Source organism: Babylonia areolata, chromosome 29 (genome assembly GCF_041734735.1).
Source record: "Babylonia areolata isolate BAREFJ2019XMU chromosome 29, ASM4173473v1, whole genome shotgun sequence".
In the NCBI taxonomy this organism is placed as follows: Eukaryota; Metazoa; Mollusca; class Gastropoda; order Neogastropoda; family Buccinidae; genus Babylonia; species Babylonia areolata.
In genome coordinates, this window is record NC_134904.1 from 37,978,044 (window position 1) to 37,997,080 (window position 19,037).

General features: G+C 42.6%; 1 protein-coding gene across 1 annotated transcript in view; it reads left to right on the top strand.

Moving 5' to 3' along the window:
* Positions 1–1,847: 1,847 nt before the first annotated feature.
* The window catches only part of LOC143274957 (metabotropic glutamate receptor 2-like), a 35,818-nt gene continuing 18,628 nt past the window's right edge, over positions 1,848–19,037 (top strand). The window contains exons 1-8 of the mRNA XM_076578972.1: positions 1,848–2,004; positions 4,111–4,365; positions 7,873–8,001; positions 11,405–11,671; positions 13,806–14,091; positions 14,555–14,741; positions 16,894–17,179; positions 17,899–18,199. Coding sequence (XP_076435087.1) covers positions 4,111–4,365; positions 7,873–8,001; positions 11,405–11,671; positions 13,806–14,091; positions 14,555–14,741; positions 16,894–17,179; positions 17,899–18,199 — 1,711 coding nt within the window. The 5' untranslated portion in view covers positions 1,848–2,004. The remainder of the gene's footprint in view (positions 2,005–4,110; positions 4,366–7,872; positions 8,002–11,404; positions 11,672–13,805; positions 14,092–14,554; positions 14,742–16,893; positions 17,180–17,898; positions 18,200–19,037) is intronic.

Consider the following 19,037-nt stretch of genomic DNA (forward strand, 5'->3'; position numbering starts at 1 on the left):
CATACTAGTACTTGGGACATTCCATTTTAAACGGAGCTCATCACAGACATCAGTGTTACAAACCTCACATAACCGTAAATCAGTAACGGGATTCTCCCTCTAGCTGTCTCTCTGTCTCTCTCTGTCTCTGTCTCTCTGTCTGTCTGTCTGTGTCTCTGTCTGTCTGTCTGTCTCTCTCTCTCTGTCGCTCTCTCTCTCAGTCTCTCTCTCTCTCAGCATTATTTTGCTTAGTGTATTACCCTCAGAAAATAAAATGTATTCAATAAATTTATTCATCTCTCTCTCTGTCTCTCTCTCTCTCTCTCGATCTGTGTCTCTCTCTGCGAGAGAAAGAAAGAGACTGCAATAGTCATGAACAGAAACTGACGAAAAAAACAAGCAAAAAAAAAAAAGAAAAAAAAAAGCATTGTACGTATATTCGTCTTCTCTCTGACCCCTACTACTGATCATTCCTCATATTAATATGATACACAGTCCCATCTTCTTCTTCTTCAGTCTTTGTGTGTGTGTGTGTGTGTGTGTGTGTGTGTGTGTGTGTGTGTGTGTGCGTGCGTGCGTGCGTGCGTGCGTGCGTGCGTGTGTGTGTGTGTGTGTGTGTGTGTGTGTGTGTGTGTGTCAGTGAAATGCCGCCGCCTTTCCAATTGTAAAAATCAGCCGGACAGTGCAATGTCGATCCCCAACCACTGATCCCCCAGCGGCGCGTGCACACGCGGCACAGCCCTTGCTCTGTACTGTTTTGTCAAACTACATGTGTGTGATACGCATGTCAGTGAGGAAAACTGACTAGTAGTGTGTCTGCGTATCATTGACTACTGAATGTGGGTGTGACTGAGTGTGTTTTGCCGCCGGCCGCAATTTTTGCAGTTTCAAGTGCCAGTCATTTGAACCTGTCCGTCATTATGAAGTTATCATCACTCATGCATTTATGGAAGTGGTGTTTATTATTTATTTATTTATTTATTTTAAATAGATAAACGATAATAGATAAACGATAAACGTCTCCGCTGATGAACGATTGTTATCTAAGAACATATCCCTTTTCTTACATAGTGATAAATCAAGCCAATGTATTTTATTACTTTCATGTTTGTATCAGGTTTGAACGATATGTTTTTTCTTCTGGCTTTGGGTTTCTTTTATTCATCAATATACATCATGTTTACGAGTCAGTGTAAGTGTCGCCGGGACTCCACCAGTGTGTTCTGAGACATCAGTTGTGCAGTGTGAGTGACGAGCACAAATAATTTTCGATCGGATCAATATCAATTAAAATTTAATGTGTATTGTAATTGTGTGTGTGCGCGCACGGCCGGAGGGGGTGGGGGGTGGGGGCATGGAGTGGGGGCGGAACCGGTTCATGCTTCAGTGCATGCGAACATATGAAGACTATTTTATATCCATTGCTTGAAATACAACTTTCTTTTTTTCTTTTTCTTTTTAATCTCGTGGAATCTATTTGATATATAAATATATAAATATATATATATTTTTTTTTACACCAGTAGTCTGTAATCGAGTGCGCAAAATAAGTACCGGTTACCGGCACACAATGCAGAAACTGAAAGTAAGGCCGCAGCAAAGACATTTTCTTCCAGCCGCTCGCGCCTGGCTCAGCGATTGGTCAAATAGCAGTCGACAAAAATAGGTGGGCGCGAGCTGCGAAACCGGTTTGTCAGGGTATGGCACATGGCTGTGGGTGAGGGAAAAACGATCCAGGGATTGGGAGCTGAAGAACAGCGCACGTTTAGTCTGAAACCAGCGTTAACCTAGCTATGCTGGGCGCCGCGGTTTTTGATGTTTCTGGCATTGTGATTTGGGCGAGGAGAGGAGAAAGTCTATTTTTAGACGGAGGGCCTGTTTTTCAACAAATGTGAACACACATACACAGAGGTTCGGGAAGGGTGGCTGGGTGTCGTCGCCCACCGTATATTTTCTTGATCAGTCTCTTGTGCTGTGTTCAGCAGGAGGACGGACGGACGTGTGAACTTTAATTCAGGATCCAAGGTTAGTCATGCAAGAGTGTGTTGGTCAGTGTGTTCGGAAACCAACGCTTATGTAGCGATCAATTATAAGCTTATGCCAGAAATGGCTGAAAAACTCCTATGAACACGTACTTCGTCGGTGCACATTTCTATTAACTATGCCTTGTCCAGTGATTGGGTGGTGTAACCTACATGATTTCGTTTGCGATTGATACGACACTAAATTGTGCTTATCAATCCGTATATATGACTGATTGACTTTCATTTGCAGAGATAAATCGATTATGATGAATTTCGAAGGTAACAATTTTGTGTTTAGACAGATTGCCACGAAATGAATAGCATTATTTGATATCAATTGACAGCATTCCATACATTTTGATATTCCACACCCACTATTCGGCACGTATCTCTGTCATTACATATAGGCATATCTTTTTTCTGTAGTTCAGACTTTACGTTTGTTGTGCTCTTTATCATGAATGTGAGATTAGAATGAAAATATGTTGATTTTTTTGTCTCCATTCAATCATTGTCATTCAGTGTTTTTGAAGCACTAATTAGTACTAATCAAGGTTAATCTGCTTTTGAAAATGTTTAAAGAGAGGAAGACATAATCAATTTATATCATAATTTCTTGCATTCTGGTGATCATATGACATTTGTTGTTACTTTTTTTTTGTGCTTTAAGTGTAGTGTTACTGATCTATTTATGAGAGAATGTGCAATGTGTACAGGCATGCACATTTCCATGTTTGTGTTTGTTTGCATGTATAAGGTTACTGTCAAATTTCATACTTTTTTGTTTTGTTTTGTTTATGTTTTGTTTTATTACGTTATTTTAAAAGGAAATTGTCCATGACAAGATACATACCGGTACTTGCAAGGACAGATAAATGTGCACACCTATGTACAGTCACACACATACTCACACACACAACCTCACACTCACACACACACACACACACACACACACACACACACACACACCACACACACACCACTGACAACCCCCCGCCCCCCTCACACACACACACCCTGACACAAACACCTAACACACCCCTCAAACACACACACACACACAGACACCCACCCACCCACCCTTTCTTGTGCTATTATGCACCTTCCACCCCCTTACAATCAAACTGTGCCTTTCCACATTAATTCCATGCTCTTCAAAGTACAGTGGCGATGATGCAACGCAGTGTGTGAATTTCAGTGCTGTAGGCAGCAAAGCATAGTCCAGCATGGTTGACATGACACAACACAAACCATATGACATGACACAGTACAGCACACAGCAAAATAACATGTGCAGTCCAACACAAAATGATGTTAACATGGCACAGAACAATACGCTGCAAGATAACATGAGCGATACAACATGAAAACGATATGACATGACGTTGTACAATATACTGCAAGACAATGCAACACAAAACAATGTATTGATAACATGGCACAGTACAATACACTTTAAGACAACATGAGCGATACAACACAGAACGATATGACATGACGCAGTACAATCCACTTAGACAACACAAAGCAACACAAAACAATATGGCACAAACACACTACAAGATAACACAAGCAATACAACATGAAATAATGACAAAGTACGACACACTGCAAAACAACACAAGCAGACCAACACAAAACTATACGACACGACACAGTACAATACACTTAACTCTCTCCATACGAACGGCGAAAGAGACGGCGTTAACAGTGTTTCACCCCAATTACCATCATCAAAATATTGCAAGAGGAAGGGTCTTATACTGGAGAGGTGAATGTTGACAAAGAATATCACAATTCTTACGATGGGAGCTAAAGGTTAGGTCATTCAGACACCCACTGGACATCCGAGGGGTCTGTGTAGAGGAGAAGAGAGGACTGGCTGTACTGAGTGAGTTAAGACAACACATGCAAACAACACAAAACTATATGACATGAAGCAATACAAGCCACACAAAATATGACAGCGCAGTACAACACACTGCAAAACGACACAAGTGACGAAAGAAAGTGCAAGTGATATGATTAATGAAGAAGATTTCACATAAATAGGTGGAATGCGCCAACATGTTTTCCTCCACTTTTCACTTTCTCCTTATGTACACAGATGCAGGGGCATTGGATCTTTGTGTTCCTGGGCATCTTGGCATCAGTGCAGTTTGCTTTCTCTGTGGTGCCTGCAGTATGTCCCAATCCCAGTTCACCAAGCAATGTGTGTTTCTTTGCCAATGTGGCAAAGCTTGAGCCTAGTATCGCCTCATCATACTTTGCTGTTGGAGGCCTTTTCGACATCCATGAACGGGGAGAAAATGCCTTCACTTGTGGGGAGGGGTTCAGCCATTCTGGAGTCTTGCTGTCACAGGTCAGTTCCTGATTATATTATTATTATTATTGTTACTACTACCTTTTTTATATTGTAATTAATTATTTATTTGTTTATCTATGTACGCTTATCTATTATTTATTCACCTTTTTTTTTTTTTTTCAAGGCCTGACTAAGTGCATTGGGTTACGCTGCTGGTCAGGCATCTGCTTGGCAGATGTGGTGTAGCGTATATGGATTTGTCCGAACGCAGTGACGCCTCCTTGAGCAACTGAAACTGTTTATATCGTTTTCACTTCTGTGTTTTGTTGTATGAAGTATCTAACTTGAATGTTGGTGTTTCGCTTATTACGAGTTACCTTGTGTTAGTAATGGAGACATGATTTAAGATTTTGCCATGGTTATTCTGTGATGAGGTGTTTGATATTGAGACCTGAAAAGGATCCCAGAACTTATTATTTCTATGGAAGAAAACAAAACAAAACAAACAAAACTGATGTATGCAGCAGTATAATTACACGTGAAAAAAGGTTGGTCCATAACAAAATAGAAATTTGTAATGCACAGTTTTAAAAGAAACTACAAAATCTCTATATATGTCTGTCTGTCTGTTCCTTTTTTCTGCTTCATGCGTGCAAATGAATTGTTACTGCACTGTGGGGATGCAGTAATAAACAGTATCCCCAATTCCTCAAACTTCTGTACATGAAAATTTCTTCATTTATCACTCTCTTTCAGTCTTTGACGCTGCTTTTTTTTTTCTTTCTCCCCTTCTGGTATTTCTGCCTTCATTTTCTTTCTCATGGTCTCTTAGCAGTTCATCTATCTGCTGTTTTGCAGAAAATCTTACATTATTTTTTAGGAGGTCTCCCCCTGAGTAGGGCAAGTGTTTAACTAGATCATAATGATATATTGTAGAGGTCTGTAAGAAAATGTAGCAATGTAGCATACCCAACAGCAGTTTTTGGCTTGAACCCCCCCCCCCCCTTTTTTTTTTTTAGTTGACCCTTTTTTTCTTTTTTCTTTTTTTTTTCTTTGATTGACATTATTATTACAAGTACTGAAACAGGAATGTGCAGGTTTATTTTTGTTAAAAGAAATGTTAATGCTCTGGTGAAAAGTTTAGCAGTTTGGGCAAAGGTTGAAAGTCCCATAGTCTTATACATCTGTAGAGGCAGTGAATTCATATATTTACCATGGAAATTAACAAACAGTGAGGCCAGGAGATGAAATGATTAAATAGTAAAGAGTGGTAACTCTCTCCATTCACAAGGTACACGACTTCAAGTCAGTGCTGCTTACGCTACTGATTCAGCTAGCATACAGGTAAATAAAAGGTACATTAGAGCAAACCCAGACACCTCCTCAAAAAGGAAGTGCCGGGCCTGTCGTTATACTGATCATCTGACATGTGCACACAGCAGCAAAGACAGAAGAAATGTGTAAACACAAATAAGCTTTTATTCAAGACTGGCATAGCCTCTCTGATCCTGAACAAGCCATTTCTTCTGTCTTTGCTGCTGTGTGCACATGTCAGAATTATCAGTACAAGGACAGGCCCGGCGCTTCCTTTTTGAGGAAGTGTCTGGGTTTGTTCCAGTGTACCTTTTATTTACCTGTGTGTGCCAGCTGAATCGGTAGCATAAGCAGCATTGACTTGAAGTTGTGTACTTGTGAATGGAGAGATTACCACTCTTTACGATTTGCTAATATATTTACCATGGCTAGGGCTCGGCATAGGAAGGCGGGGCTGAATTCTCTCCATCTGCAGACTATAACCTTCCCTGACTGAAGCTGGGTACCCATTCAGTGATGGATGGAGTGAGGAAAAATGAGAGCAAAGTGCCTTTCCCAAGGACACAACCAGTGTATTCTGACTGTACAAGACTTTATTGGACAATCAAAAAGATTCAAGTCTTAAGAGATTCACAATGAAATATTCTCTGCAGTTATAGTGAACAGTTATTTTGACGAATGGCCCCGGTTTCACTCTGTAATCTCTCTCTCTCTCTCTCCCTCTCCCTCCCCCATTACATTACTCCTTAGGTGATGTTCACTTTCCAGTGTGTTATTATTGTTGCTACTATGTTAAGTATTAGTATTATCATTAATATTTTCATTGTTGTTGTTGTCAGTGGTAGTTGCGGTAATAGTAGTTTGTTTTTTTAGGTGTTTTTGTTGTAGTTGTTTCTCTTGTTTAGTTTAGTTTTGTCTTGCACTTCAATCTTCTTTTCATTGTCAAATAATGTGTGTATTTTCGCCATTGCGTTTGTGTATTGCTTGTTACATATGAACGAGCACGATATAATCTCATGCTTGTCGTTGCTCAAGTCTTCTTAATTGAACGCTGTATTGCACCTTGTTTCTTGATATTAAAAATGTTTAAACCAACCAGTGTATTCTACCCTGGTCCCCCTGATGTATTGTTACTCAGCACAGCTCAAGTTTCATCCCTCAGTTCAGTGTGATACACACCTGTATAGTTTGTAACTGTGTTGATTTTCTTTCTGTCTGTTTCTTCTTCAGGTATGTCTATATGTAAAGTTCTATAAGTAGTTTGATTTTCTTTCCGTCTGTTTCTTCTTCAGGTATGTCTATATGCAAAGTTCTATAAGTAGTTTGATTTTCTTTCCGTCTGTTTCTTCTTCAGGTATGTCTATATAAAAAGTTCTATAAGTAGTTTGAGTTTTTGTTGTTGTTAGTGTTTTGCTTTTTTGTTTGTTGCTGTTGATGTTAAAAAAATGTTTGTTGCTCTGTGCAACAAGATTTGCTGCAAATGGGAAGAATAACTTTTTAGGTGTGGTTTGACTGATTAGTTGTTTATGTATTTGCATTCATTTACATCAAGGTTCGTAGGGTCCTTTCAAGTCCTTTTAAGTCCTTAGGAATTGGATTTTGGTCAAAAGGCCTTTTAAGTGCTTTGATTCAGCAAGTTGGTCCTTTTAACTCATCAGGAGGTCCTTTTAATTTTTGAAAGGTACTGTTAAGTCCTGTTTTATGAAGAGAAAGAGACTTGAGAACGAAACTGAAACACCTTCGAAACCAAAACCGCAAGTTGCAAAGCGCGTTGAAAGATTCCGACGCGATCGTCTGAAACTCAGTACTTACTGTAGGAGGATACAGCCTATAGGCCTAGGCCCTAACAGTAGTGCGCTTTCTGCTCGATGGCAGACGCGAAGCGTGGTACAGTGGCTGTGAGTCACGCCTGCTGCTGCTGCTTTGCTTAGGCCTAGCCTACAGTGACGTGAATTGCAAAGACTAAATACGACAGTCAAATGGGATTAGCTGTTCTTCCGTTTATGAGAGGTAAGTGTCTGCTGTTCTGCATGTCAAATAGATTGGGGTGTACTGTAAAGTCATGTCGGCAAAGGTCCTTTTAAACTGATTTGAGGTCCTTATAAAGTCCTTTAAAGGTCCTTTTTTGGCTTCATGCCCACCACCTGGGAACCCTGTACATTTCCTTTATTTATTAAAAAAAAAAAAAAAATGAAGAGGAATGCTTATGAATGGAGTGTATGCACGTTTGTGTTTGAACTTTATTTTCAGGCATTTTTGTGGTCCCTGGACTATTGGCAGAGCAAGCATGCCGATCGCAGTGTGTCTGTGGGTGGTGTGGTGTTCGACAGCTGTTTCCGAGAAGACCAGATGATCCAGAACCTTCTGGGTTTTGAGCAGGTGAGATGTGCGCGTGTGCTTAGCATGCGCTCGTGTGCGTGCTTGTGTTTTATGCATATGTGTGTGCGCATGTATGTGTGTGTGTGCACATGTATGTGTGTGCATGATAGTGTGCATGTGTGTGTGTATATATATATATATATATGTTATGTATGCATTTTAAATTAGGGAATGTGAGTCAAACAATTTGTTAAGCTGCGCACTTTTGAACATTTACCCAACTGCCTTATAATATGTAAATGATATATCACAGATGTAAGAATGATAATAATGATGATGATGACCAACACACACAGAGAAAAAAAAGTAACAACACAGCACAGCACAACACAGCACACCACACCACACCACACCACACCACACCCCCCCACACCACACCACACCACACCCCTTACAGTACACTAATTAACCAGGGATAGCAGCCTGAATTTCACACAGAAAAAAAAGTAACCACACCACACCCCACCACACCACACCACACCACACCACACCACAGTATGCCGATTACTATTAAATCGATCATTTCACACCACACCACACCCACACCGCAACCACACCACACCACACCACACTTCCCATCACCACACCACACCGCACCACCACCACACCACACCACAACACACCACTGTATACTAATTATTATTAAATCTATCATTCCACACCACACCACACCCACACCGCAACCACACCACACCACACATCCCATCACCACACCGCACCACCACCGCACCACCACCACACCACACCACACCCCAACACACCACTGTATACTAATTATTATTAAATCTATCATTCCACACCACACCACACCCACATCGCAACCACACCACACCACACATCCCATCACCACACCGCACCACCTCCGCACCACCACCACACCACACCACAACACACCTCAGTATACTAATTATTATTAAATCTATCATTCCACACCACACCACACCCACACCGCAACCACACCACACCACACATCCCATCACCACACCGCACCACCACCGCACCACCACCACACCACACCACAACACACCACTGTATACTAATTATTATTAAATCTATCATTCCACACCACACCACACCACACCCACACCGCAACCACACCACACCACACATCCCATCACCACACCGCACCACCACCGCACCACCACCACACCACACCACAACACACCACTGTATACTAATTATTATTAAATCTATCATTCCACACCACACCACACCCACACCGCAACCACACCACACCACACATCCCATCACCACACCGCACCACCACCGCACCACCACCACCACACCACACCACAACACACCACTGTATACTAATTATTATTAAATCTATCATTCCACACCACACCACACCCACACCGCAACCACACCACACCACACATCCCATCACCACACCGCACCACCACCGCACCACCACCACCACACCACACCACAACACACCACTGTATACTAATTATTATTAAATCTATCATTCCACACCACACCACACCCACACCGCAACCACACCACACCACACATCCCATCACCACACCGCACCACCACCACCACACCACACCACAACACACCACTGTATACTAATTATTATTAAATCTATCATTCCACACCACACCACACCCACACCGCAACCACACCACACCACACATCCCATCACCACACCGCACCACCACCGCACCACCACCACACCACACCACAACACACTACTGTATACTAATTATTATTAAATCTATCATTCCACACCACACCACACCCACACCGCAACCACACCACACCACACATCCCATCACCACACCGCACCACCACCGCACCACCACCACCACACCACACCCCAACACACCACTGTATACTAATTATTATTAAATCTATCATTCCACACCACACCACACCCACACCGCAACCACACCACACCACACATCCCATCACCACACCGCACCACCACCGCACCACCACCACACCACACCACACCACAACACACCACTGTATACTAATTATTATTAAATCTATCATTCCACACCACACCACACCCACACCGCAACCACACCACACCACACATCCCATCACCACACCGCACCACCACCGCACCACCACCACCACACCACACCACAACACACCACACCACTGTATACTAATTATTATTAAATCTATCATTCCACACCACACCACACCCACACCGCAACCACACCACACCACACATCCCATCACCACACCGCACCACCACCGCACCACCACCACACCACACCACAACACAACACACCACTGTATACTAATTATTATTAAATCTATCATTCCACACCACACCACACCCACACCGCAACCACACCACACCACACATCCCATCACCACACCGCACCACCACCGCACCACCACCACCACACCACACCACAACACACCACTGTATACTAATTATTATTAAATCTATCATTCCACACCACACCACACCCACACCGCAACCACACCACACCACACATCCCATCACCACACCGCACCACCACCGCACCACCACCACCACACCACACCACAACACACCACTGTATACTAATTATTATTAAATCTATCATTCCACACCACACCACACCCACACCGCAACCACACCACACCACACATCCCATCACCACACCGCACCACCACCGCACCACCACCACACCACACCCACACCACAACCACAGCGACACCAGACCTCTTGCAGTGCACCAATTACTGTTGAATCTTTGACGTTTCAGTGCAACTTGTGCATCAAAGACATCGATCACCACATCTCTTCCAGTACACTAATCACTGTTAACGCACTCTGGACAAAGGTGCCCTGACCGAGGCCCTACTGTTAACAGCCTTCTTAGGCAAAGGAGCCTAGATAGTTTTGAATTTTTGGAGTGCCACCTACTTTGCATAATGACGTCATAAGCTAAAAATATATTAACTGACCTTTCCACTCTCCACTGCAACCAGTGAATGCTTGTGAGCAGGAGAGTTATGAGTTATTTTTGCAGTGACTGGTTCATGTGAACAGTGCACGTCAACAATGGCATCTAATTCAGTTTCATCTCTGTCACAAGGCAGACAACTGAATTAGATGAAGGGGCCCTATCATGGCTATATGACGTTCTGAATTTAATCTGTTTCAAGTTCTGTGTGCTTTCGTTGTTTTGCTTACAAGTCATCAGTGTGTGCAAATTTTGAACAAAAAATATGGATACTTCCATCATCTCGCTGTATGATAGCATAAGAAGGAAGTTTTATATTTTGTCCCCAGCTAACTTAAGTTACTGGTCAGTTTTGAAGTTTTGAGTTCTTAAATTCCAACATGTGTTTTGGCGATTTTATTTCTTGCCCCATACAAATGGGTCGTCTGTGGGGAAGGTCAGGGGAGCTAACTGGCAGTGCTAAGTGAGTTAAATCTTTATCGTTTCAGTGCAACCTGCGCATCGAAGACATCGACCGCCACAACCTCGTGGGCTTTGTGGGCACCACCAACAGTGACGCCATGGCTGCGGCCAAGCTGACGGAGGACATGGATCTGACGTTGATCTCTCCTCAGGCGGACAGTGTGCTGCTGAGCAATGGCGAGATGTACCCCTACTTCCTGCGTACCATTCCCAGCCTCCAGGTGGACATTGACATCTTGGCTGACCTGCTGCAGGACGTGCAGACCAAGTATGTGGCTGCCATCTACGAGAGGGTGAGAGGGATTGTCGTTTTTCTTTTTTTTTTTTTTTTTGTGGATGAGGAGGGGGTTTGTGTGGCTGCCGTCTATGAGCAGGTGAGTAGGATTGTAGGATTGTTGGTTATTAGTTGTAGAGTTCTGTTTTTTCTTTTTGGTGGATGAGGAGGGGGTTTGTGTGGCTGCCGTCTATGAGCAGGTGAGTGGGATTTTTGGTTATTACCGTAGTTGTAGAGTGCGGAGTTTGTTTTTTCTTTTTGGTGGATGTGAAGGGGGTTTGTGTGGCTGCCGTCTATGAGCAGGTGAGTAGGATTGTTGGTTATTAGTTGTAGAGTTCTGTTTTTTCTTTTTGGTGGATGTGAAGGGGGTTTGTGTGGCTGCCGTCTGTGAGCAGGTGAGTGGGATTTTTGGTTATTACCGTAGTTGTAGAGTGCGGAGTCTGTTTTTTCTTTTTGGTGGATGTGAAGGGGGTTTATGTGGCTGGCATCTACGAGCAGGTGAGTAAGTTTGTTGGTTATTACCGTAGTTGTAGAGTGTGGAATCTGTTTTTTCTTTTTGGTGGATGTAAAGGGGGTTTATGTGGCTGCCGTCTATGAGCAGGTGAGTAGGATTGTTGGTTATTAGTTGTAGAGTTCTGTTTTTTCTTTTTGGTGGATGAGGAGGGGGTTTGTGTGGCTGCCGTCTATGAGCAGGTGAATAGGATTGTTGGTTATTAGTTGTTGGGTGTCTGTGTTTTTGTTTTTGACTCACTTGTGTAAACAAAGTGAGTCTATGTTTTAACCTGGTGTTCGGTTGTCTGTGTGTGTGTGTGTGTGTGTGTGTGTGTGTGTGTGTGTCTGTGTGTCCGTGGTAAACTTTAACATTGACATTTTCTCTGCAAATACTTTGTCAGTTGACACCAAATTAGGCATAAAAATAGGAAAAATTCAGTTCTTTCCAGTCATCTTGTTTAAAACAATATTGCACCTCTGGGATGGGCACAAAAAAAAAAAAAAAAAAATGAAGCCTAATTATATGCAAACTGCGTTTACTATTCTATTTATATTTTTTGTATTCTCTAAACTTGGCACTTTGATCTGATATTCTGACCCAACAACAAGAGCAGTCATTATTATCATTTTTTGTTCAAACAGGAACTTCTTTTCCTAAGCATGGAAGTTTTATTTATTTTGCAAACATTTTGGTGCAGACAGTAAAAAAGGGAAATTACTCTGTAATTAATGCTAGGGTACTTAATTCGAATCTGGTTAGGACTTTTTTAATTATTTTCTTTTTTTTTTAACGCGAAGCTTTATAATAACAAATACAGAACACATTTTAACGATTAGATTTTTTAATATTTTTTTAAGTGTATCACAAATGAGTCTTGAAGGCCTTGCCTCTCTTGTTTTGTTTTGTTTTGCTTTTGGTGGATAGGGAGAGGAGTTTATGTGGCTGCCATTTATGTGTTTTTGTGTTTGTGTATGTGTGTGTGTGTGTGTGTGAGATGGGATGGGGTGGGGAGAGGGGGTTGTGTGAGTGTGTGTGTCTAGGTGGAGTGTGTTTGAAGTGGGGTGAGGGTGTGTGTTTGGGTGGGGCAAGTGTGTGTGTGTGTGTGTGTGTGTGTGTGATGTGTATGGTGTGTATGTGTTGTTTTGTTTCGTGTGTATCCTGTTTAGTTTTGAAGTCATGTATACATACATGTATATCCTGCAAGAACGACAGTTATTTTGAAAATAACATTAGCACCATGGCTGACAGCAATGGCTGACGTGAAGGATGTTGACTGCATATGTTATGTTGTATTATTTAAGTACATTTTATTCCAGTCAGTGTCTTCAGTGCTACTCTTTTTGAAAAAACAAACAACCAAACTTACTTGCACAATGAATGTGAATATGTGTATATCATCCATGCTAAACCACTAACACAAACACCTCCTTGCCCACCAACCCCACCCACACACACTCACACAAAAACACACATGCATGCTCACACGCACCCCCCAGGCCCCCAACCACACACACCCCCTCCCCAAACCTCTCCCCACCCGCACCTCCCCCCGCCCACCCTCCACGCACACACTTGACATGCAGTACACACCGATACCTTTCTAATATCTCTCTCTCTCTCTCTTTTTCTTTAATTTTCTGTCATTCTCTCTGTTGCTCAGTCTGAGATGGCGTCATTCCAAGCATTCAAGATGACCATGGAGGCGAAAAACATCTGCATAACGTCCAGTTCTTCCATGAGCGGTGAGGAGGACGCCGCCCAGATCGGAAACTTTGTCAGAGCGAACCGCGACGCCTTGGAGAAAACGCGGTTCATTGCCCTTTTCCTGTCTCCGGAGTTTGCTGCCCGCTTCATGACGACAGTGAGGGACGACACCGCCAACAGGAACAGGAACTGGGTTTTCCTCATGACCTCCGCCATTCCCCGCAACTCTGCTTTGTTTGATGGTGAGTTGTCTTCCCCTGGCTTGGTGGCGAGTTGTCTTCTTCCCTTGTGTCTGTGAATGGATGGATGGATGGATGGATGGAGGAGCATATTTTTCTGTGGTGTTACATTTCAGGCAATAAAAACACAAAACAACAACAACAAAAACAACAACAACAAAAAAAAAACAACAACAACAGGCAGGCCCACAGATTTCAGACACAGAAAAAGAAAAATAGCAGATAGAATATGTTGTCTTTCCAATTATGGTAACTGTTTTAACTTCCAACTTCCAAACCCAGAAAATCCAAACAAAGAAAAATGAAAGAAACAACAGTAGCAACAAAGAAGGTTGTTCCACTTTCACACATTGGATTTATCAGAAATGAAATTAGACCCTTAGAATTGATCAAAAATCTTAATGATACTTGTGTGACACCAATTTTTATGTTTCCTTTTTATTTCTTTTGTTGTTGTTGTTGCCAGGATCCAACACCGTTGCAGCCCAAGACGCAATTGTTGTGGAGAGGAAGACGCCTGAGGCTATGCGCACAGCAGTCAGCGACTTTTTGAACTTCTGGAATAACTATGTTGACGGAAATGTTGGGCTAAATAACCGCATCAGCAACACCTTCCTGTCCAGCTATCTGATCGCCTACAATGGTTCACAGGAGTAAGTGCCCTGTGTGTGTGTGTGTGTGTGTGTGTGCGTGTGTGTGTGTGTGTGTGTCCTTTTGCGTTTGTGCTTGTGTGCATCTGTATGTTGGTTTGTGTTCATGCGTTCATGCGTATGTGTGTGTGCAGGGGTGTGTGGGGGGAAGGTGTGCGGTGGAGGGGGGTTGGGGTGGGGTGGGGTTGTAGCATTGAGTGTGCATGCATGCAGTACTGTGTATTTTTTGGGGGAGGTGCGGGGGTGGGGGGTGGGGGCGAAGGGAGGGGTGGGGGTGGGGGGGTAAAAGTATGTGTGTGTGTGACATATGCATTTGATCTATTTCTTTCTACTTACTGAACTGTTTTGACCATGCATTCATATCTGGATCATCTTCTTATGGTAATAATGATAATGATGATGATATTGATAAGTGGAGTGATGGCCTAGAGGTAACGCGTCCGCCTAGAAAGCGAGAGAATCTGAGCGCTGGTTTGAATCATGGCTCGGCCGCCGATATTTTCTCCCCCTCCACTAAGACCTTGACTGATGATCTGGATGCTCGTCATTCGGATGAGACGATAAACCGAGGTCCCGTGTGCAGCATGCGCTTAGCGCACGTAAAAGAACCCAAGGCAGCGAAAGGGTTGTTCCTGGCAAAATTCTGTAAAAAAAAAAAAAAAAAAAAAAAAAAATCCACTTTGATAGGAAAAACAAATGAAATTGCATGCAGGAATAAATACAAAAAAAGTGGGTGGCGCTGTAGTGTAACGACGCGCTCTCCCTGGTGAGAGCAGCCTGAATTTCACACAGAGAAATCTGTTGTGATAAAAAGAAATACAAATACAAATAACAATGATAATGATAGTGAATCATATGGCAGTGCATTCCATTGCATTGCATCATTCTGACCATACATTAGATCTGGATCATCTTCTTATGGTAATAATGATAGTAATCATGATGATAATTTTATTAACAATGATAAAAAAAATAATCAATAACGATAATATTGATAACAATGATAAGGATCTAAATGGTAATGAAAAAAAAAGTAAAATAGTAATAAGAACAATAATGATGATGACAGTATTAATTATGATAATGATAATTCTAATGGCATTATCACCATTACTGTTATTATTACTATCATCAGTGTCATCCAGCATGATCATCATCATTATCATCATTACCATTGCTATTATTGTGCATGCGATTATGATGATAATAATGATGGTGGTGGTGGTGATGATGATGATGGTGACTGGTGGTGGTGATGATAATGATGATGGTGACTGGTGGTGGTGATGGTAATGATGATGGTGACTGGTGATGGTGACTGGTGGTGGTGATGGTAATGATGATGGTGACTGGTGGTGATGATGATAATGATGATGGTGACTGGTGGTGGTGATGGTGATGATGATGGTGACTGGTGGTGATGATAATGATGATGGTGATGGTGACTGGTGGTGGTGATAGTGATGATGATGGTGATAATGACTAGTGATGATGACTGGTGATGATGACTGGTGATGATGATGGTGATGGTGACTGGTGGTGGTGAAGATGATGGTGATAATGATGATAATAATGATGATGATGGTCATGATGATGGTGATGGTGACTGGTGGTGGTGATGATGATGGTGATAATGATGATAATAGTGATGATGATGGTCATGATGATGGTCATGATGATGGTGATGGTGACTGCTGGTGGTGATTATGATGATAATAATGATGATGGTGATGGTGATGATGACTGGTGGTGTTTGAAAAGTAATATACTATCTTTTACTTTCATGTCTGTTATGCATGTGTGGGTGTATGTGTGAATGTGTGTCTTCATGTTTTACATTTATTTGCTTATTTATCATCATTGTTGTCTTATTCATTTATTTATTATTATTATTATTTTATTATTATTATCATTACTACTACCCTTTTTTTTATATCATAATTATTATTTATTTATTTATTTATTTATGTAAGCTTATCTATTATTTATTCACTTTTTTTTTTCTCAAGGCCTGACTATGCGCGTTGGGTTACGCTGCTGGTCAGGCATCTGCTTGGCAGATGTGGTGTAGCGTGTATGGATTTGTCCGAACGCAGTGACGCCTCCTTGAGCTACTGAAACTGAAACTGAAACTTTTACCAAAAAATGTTTTCAGAATACTCCGAAACCATGACGCCCTGGCCAGCACAATCATGGCAGCCAAAGCGTTTGTGGATGGCACCCGGAGGGCCGGCAGAGACATATGCAACAACGCACCTGACTACCTCTGCCCCAATTTCTTTGATTTCGAAACCAGGGGCTCCAACATCAAGCAAAAGATCCGCAGTGAAACGAACTACTTCACCCGGAAAGTGAACAACCAGTACTTGAACGGTGATCTGAAGCCGGGAATTTTCAAGTATGATGTGTTCCGATATAGGCTGGGTGGATCTTTTGAAAGAGTGAGTATATGATCTGTAAATTGTGTGCGTGTGTGTGTGTTTGCGTGTGTGTGTGTGAGTGAGAGAGAGAGAGAGAAGAGAGAGAGAGAAACTTTGAGATGAGATGATAGTGAGAATCACCTCAACAGCCTTGTGGAAGGTTACTTTCTTTGTGCAAAAAAAACGATAATAGTGTGAGAGCTAAACTCTTGATGATATGTTCGCTTATTTCTTGTTGTTTTTCTTACATGATCATAGTGTATGTACCCCTTCATGAGGGACAATTGCCTGTACATGAATAAATATCCATATCCGGCAGTGGCCTGTACATGAATAAATATCTGTATCCAGCAATGGCCTGTACATGAATAAATATCCGTATCCGGCAATGGCCTGTACATGAATAAATCATCTGTATCTCTCATTTCTCTCTCTCTCTGTATAAAATTAATATACATTTCTCTCTCTCTCTGTATAAAATTAATATACAGAGAGAGAGAGAGAAATGAGAGATACAGATGATTTATTCATGTACAGGCCATTGCCGGATACGGATATTTACCTAATTAAGTAGAATTAATGTCAAGTCCATGAATATTATGATATTGTGTCATCTGTTCAAGTGTTATAATACCCCTTCCCATGCCCTCCCCAAGTCCCCTGGTTTTGAATTGTGGTCCATGGCCAAAGTTGATTAAAACAATTTCGTTCGTTCGTTCGTTCTCTCTCTCTGTGTGCAGGTAGCGGAGTACAATGGCTCGCACCTGGACTTCACCATGTCCCTCTCCAACCTGGTCCAGTACCAACCCGGCCAGTGCCCAGACTCCCCGTGCCTGCAGTGCGGAGAGCTGCCCACCACCACCACCACCACCACCACCACCGCCTCCGCGGGAAACTGCCAGCCGATCAACGATGGGAACACCTCCGCCGTCTACTACCCGCACGGGCAGGAGATCACTGGCGCCTACATGCAAGGGGAGAGAATGGACTCTGAGTACGCCACGCGCTTCGAGGTCGGACAGCGCTGGATCATTGCCCTTGGTGAGTTGGGGGAGGGAGGAGGAGGAGGAGGAGGAGGAAGGGTTTGTGTTAGGAAAGTGATTTTGGATTGTGTAATAACAGTAATGATAGTAATGATGATGATAATTTTAAAATAATATAATATGGTATAGTATGATATGATGATAACGATAATGAGATCTGTTGTTGTTGGCGAAGGCTTTGGGATCAAAGATGTGTGCGAAGGCTGCATCAGTTTTCAGTCCTTTTTGAGCACTGGCACGCTGATGGCTGCCAAGTGCGACTTGAGAGATCGGCAGATTCATCCACAGCGGCTGCAGGGGGAATGTCTTAGTCAGTGGTGCGTTCGGTCTGTGTCCCATTGTTCCCTCCCGTCTTTACAGGAGGAACATGGAACAGTGGAGTGATGGCCTGGAGGTAACGCGTCCGCCTAGGAAATGAGATAATCTCAGCGCGCTGGTTCGAATCACGGCTCAGCCGCCGATATTTTCTCCCCCTCCACTAGACCTTGAGTAGTGGTCTGGACGCTAGTAATTCGGATGAGACGATAAACCGAGGTCCCGTGTGCAGCATGCACTTAGCGCACGTAAAAGAACCCACGGCAACAAAAGGGTTGTTCCTGGCAAAATTCTGTAGAAAATTCCACTTCGATAGGAAAAACAAATAAAACTGGATGCAGGAAAAAAAAAAAAGAAAAAAAAAAGGGTGGCGCTGTAGTGTACCGACGCGCTCTCCCTGGGGAGAGCAGCCCGAATTTCATACAGAGAAATCTGTTGTGATAAAAAGAAATACAACTACAACAACAACAACTACTACAAAAACTACAACGTGGTAGAATGGTTTAAGATGTTCGTCTGCT